The 4,390-nt window shown below is 39.6% G+C and overlaps 1 protein-coding gene across 1 annotated transcript; it reads left to right on the forward strand.

Annotated features, from left to right (window-relative positions):
• Positions 1–785: 785 nt before the first annotated feature.
• Positions 786–3,814, forward strand: LOC110632648 (jacalin-related lectin 3). Its single transcript, XM_021780950.2, has 7 exons — positions 786–1,137; positions 1,224–1,439; positions 1,647–2,108; positions 2,187–2,417; positions 2,515–2,883; positions 2,966–3,184; positions 3,268–3,814. Exons 1-7 carry the CDS (start codon positions 865–867, stop codon positions 3,559–3,561), a joined length of 2,064 nt encoding a protein of 687 aa, XP_021636642.2. The 5' UTR covers positions 786–864; the 3' UTR covers positions 3,562–3,814.
• Positions 3,815–4,390: the final 576 nt, after the last annotated feature.

A 4,390-nucleotide genomic window follows, 5' to 3' on the forward strand; every position in this document is an offset into this window, starting at 1 on the left:
AGCATCATTGGGTGAAAGAGCTCCGTACAGCGTAAATGCAGTTAATACGACAACCAATTCTGAACAACGGCATTAACAGTAAAACTATCATGTTTATCTCAACATAAGAAATTTTCAATCCTTGTGAAACAAATCATTGCATTGGCATCAATTTTGTTAGATACGTACGATGGAGAAAAAGGAACAATCTCGAGCAAATTCCTGAGGACAAGATTCGACTCTGTTCATTTAAAGAGAATTTTTTCAAATCAGGGGATTAGAAAGAATATTTATCAAAATCAGGATGAAAAAGAAAATTATTTAGCAAATCAGGATTTTCGTTTGCTATTGTGTGTACACTATTTTTAAATTATTTTTTAAAATTAATTTTTACAGTGGTATGAAATAATTTTGCCAATCAAAACCTCGCAGGTTCGCCATTGAAAGTAGCAACACACAGATTCCATAACGGATTTTTGCACGTTGGCCAGTCACAGCAGCTCATCCCTTGATTCGCCTGATTTGCAATATTCATTCTAATCGCCTGTTTTGAAAAATTTCCCCGTTTAAATGCCTTTTGCCCATCCCCACGTAATAAAATTCCCGAAAACGACAAGTTCTTTCCATAGGTGGCTAAGCGAATCGTAGCAAGCAAGTCTGCAGCTCTTTTCCAGGGCATCTTCTGTTTACATGATGATGGCAACTATGGTATAAGTCATAACTGGCTTATGAAGAGGCTATAATTATTTGAAAAATGAAATAAATGGTCGAGCTGTTTGCATGATCATGGTATATTAACGTCCTGTAAGATAAATTAATGGAAAAAGAAACCCAAAAATGACGGCCTCTAATGCATGGAACTTTTCTCGCTATGGTTGATAATTGATGTTGTTCTCTGCTTTTCTTTTCTTCCAGGAAAAGTGTTCTTTCTTGTATCTGATTCTCTCCTCTTCATTCGTTTCCCTCCTTAGTGGAATGGCGAATTCGCATCTTCTACAAAGCTGTACCGCTATTTTATTAAAAAAAATACTTCCACTTACCAAATACACCCTTTTCGCCCTCATATATTCGTGTCCTATCTTCTCTGCTACAACGTGCAACACTGAAGCCAGTTCCTGTGCTCGTCAGTCTGAAGCCTTTGTTCTAGAACAACAAATGGTAACAATTCCTGTTGTTACAATACTCACTTTTAGTTCAGCGTGTTGTACTTTACTAATCAGTTGTTAGTCCTAATGATGTTGCAGCAAAGCTTCGAGGAAGGCGAGAAGAAACCTGTTGCTGTGGGGCCTTGGGGTGGTCAGGATGGATTTCGGTGGGATGACGGAGTATACTCCACGGTTAGGCAATTGGTGATAACTCATGGGGCAGGTATAGACTCCATCCAGATTGAGTATGATAAAAAAGGGACTTCAATGTGGTCAGAGAAGCACGGTGGAAATGGAGGCAACAGAATTGACAAGGTTAGTCACATTCTTGATGATCAGAGAGTTCTTTCATTTCCTTATTATCACGGTGCTTCATAGTTTTGAAATCAATGGACAAGAATTGACTGCAAATATTGAAGTCAGCATAAACAAGAAGTTTGATTAGAATACTTGCTACCGAATAGACACTGATTAAATCCTCTGAAGCAATTATAAATTCCTGTTAATTTTTGTGTTTCGCAGGTCAAGCTTGATTACCCAGATGAGTTTCTCACTTCAATCCATGGACACTATGGTAGCACAAATGAATGGGGGCGGCCTGTATTTGTTCGTTCTCTTACTTTACAAAGCAATAAAAGAACATATGGACCATTTGGTGTTGAACAAGGAACGTACTTTTCTTTCCCTATGACCGGAGGCAAGATTGTTGGGTTCCATGGCAAGAGCGGCCTGTTTCTTGATGCAATTGGTATTTATTTAAAGCCTGTGCAGCAACAGAAAAGCTTCAAATCTCTGGTCCAATCAAAGAGTTTGGTCAATAATGGGGCTGAAAATATTGGCTACTCTGTGATACAAGGAAGTGCTGGCAACAGTTATGATATAGTAGTTGCTGTGAGGCAAAAGGACGAATATGGCAGTCCTCTTCAGAGCAAACCCTCCAGACAAATTTCTCGCGAGTCCAGCGATTCAGAAGCCAATGAGAAGGTAAGATATCTAAATTTTCATGGTTAATTATCTCCTTTTCCATAATATGAGTTCTGAAACAATAGAGCCTTAATTCAGACACTTAGGATTGAAAGTTTGCCTTCAAAACCTGAAGGCTTGATGACGTATGGACCCTGGGGTGGAACTTCTGGCGGATCCGTTTTCGACGATGGAACCTACACAGGAATTAGGCAAATTTATGTATCACGCAATATTGGAATTGTATACATAAGAGTTCAATATGATCGTGATGGGCAAGCTGTCTGGGGAAGCAAACATGGAGGGACTGGAGGATTTAAAACTGACAAGGTGAATCAAACTCAGAAGAAATAAATTCATATACGAGATTCTAAAAAGATGGTGTTTCTCGACTGAATTTTCCATCTTCTTACTGTGCTTTCTGCAGATCGTGTTAGATTATCCATATGAAATACTCACACAAGTATCAGGGACCTATGGTCCCTTAATGTACATGGGACCGAATATTATCAAGTCGCTTACTTTCCACACCAACAAGGGGAAGCATGGGCCATTTGGAGAAGAACAAGGCCCCTCTTTCTCCAACAAACCAAACGAAGGAAAGATTGTTGGATTCCATGGGAGGGAGGGTTTTTTCCTAGACGCTATTGGTGTACATGTGATGGAAGGGAAAGTGAAGCCTGCTAAGCATTATCTTTCTGATGCAATTGTCCAAGCAGAAGTACCTGTTGCTGAGATTGATAATTCTCCTTGGTCTAATAAGCTGGTAGTAGCTAAGAGGGGACCAACAGAAGAGGTATCTCATTCTTGTACCCGTCTATAAACCTCACGATCTACAGACAAAATGGATTTATTTAAGTGGTGGTTAAATTTTTCAGGTTGCTTGCTCCGTGGTAAAAGAGCCAGCTCCATGCGGTCCAGGTCCTTGGGGTGGTGATGGAGGAAGGCCATGGGATGATGGAGTATTTTCTGGGATCAAGCAGATATTCATAACCAGAGCTGAAGCTATTTGCTCAATACAGATTGAGTACGATCGAAATGGACAATCTGTGTGGTCAGTGAAACATGGAGGCAGTGGAGGAACAGCCACCAACAGGGTATGGATAATTATATATTTACAATATGATCAAACTAAGCTTGATTATGATTTTTTTTTTCTACTTTATAATATATTCTGCAGGTGAAATTAGAGTTCCCACATGAAGTATTAATACGCATATCAGGATACTATGGCCCTGTGAGCAGGTATGAGAGGCCAGTAGTGAAGTCACTCACATTTTATACCAGTAGAGGACAGTATGGTCCATTTGGTGAGGAAATCGGTACATATTTCACTTCAACCACGACAGAGGGAAAGGTGGTTGGTTTCCATGGAAAGTGTGGGGCTTACTTGGATGCCATTGGTGTCCACATGCAACACTGGCTAGGAAATACCAGAACATCCAGATCCTCTCTCTTCAAGATTTTCAGTTGATCTAATGCTACATGCTCTTATCAGCATTCGTGAACCATAAACCCAGGCATGTATGTATAATGGATATTGGGTATCGCATTTCAACCAGAGCTGCTTGATTCTATAGGTCATCCTGGCGTCTTCCAATAACACTGCTCTGCTTCATGTGTACAGAGTCTCCCTAGCTACTTGTTGATCTCTTTGTACAATTGCCTGCAATACTAATAATAATAATAATAATAATAAATCCCCCTGTAAAAATGGGTGTTAGAAAGACTAGACAATTTGGATGAGTTGAATCAGGAGAGTTTTTGGAATGGAGACTATAATTTGCTGATTCAAAAGCAGTATAACTTAGCGTCCTGGCTGAATCAGGTAGATAGGTTTATGAAAGGATTTTTCTATTGGTGAGATAAAGCTACTCGACATTGAAAGTTCTATTGGATCAAGGCTTTACCCAGGGCTGGGAAACCCAAAAGGCTCTAATCATGGTCACAATTATACATGGTCCATATGCTTCTGGACCTCCTAGACCCCAACTACACCATCAGTCATTCAGTCCATTCAACACAAGCAGAACAACATGAATCTACTATTACTTCTTATATTATTGATCGATTCCCCATCTCTTCAACATTATCTTCCCTTTTGAAATCGATCTTATCCTCAAAAATAAAGTTTGGAAGTTGGCCTTTAATGAAGATTAAGCGTTCAAAAGCAGCATCCTAAATATTGAACAAAAGGAATAAGCACCAGCTGCACAGATTTATGATTCCTTCAATAATTCTACCAACAAGCATTGCCAAAAGCTAAACCTGCAGTTGGCCTTGTCCCACCTTTGGTAAACAAA

The sequence above is a fragment of the Hevea brasiliensis genome, chromosome 2 (assembly GCF_030052815.1).
Source record: "Hevea brasiliensis isolate MT/VB/25A 57/8 chromosome 2, ASM3005281v1, whole genome shotgun sequence".
Lineage (NCBI taxonomy): Eukaryota > Viridiplantae > Streptophyta > Magnoliopsida > Malpighiales > Euphorbiaceae > Hevea > Hevea brasiliensis.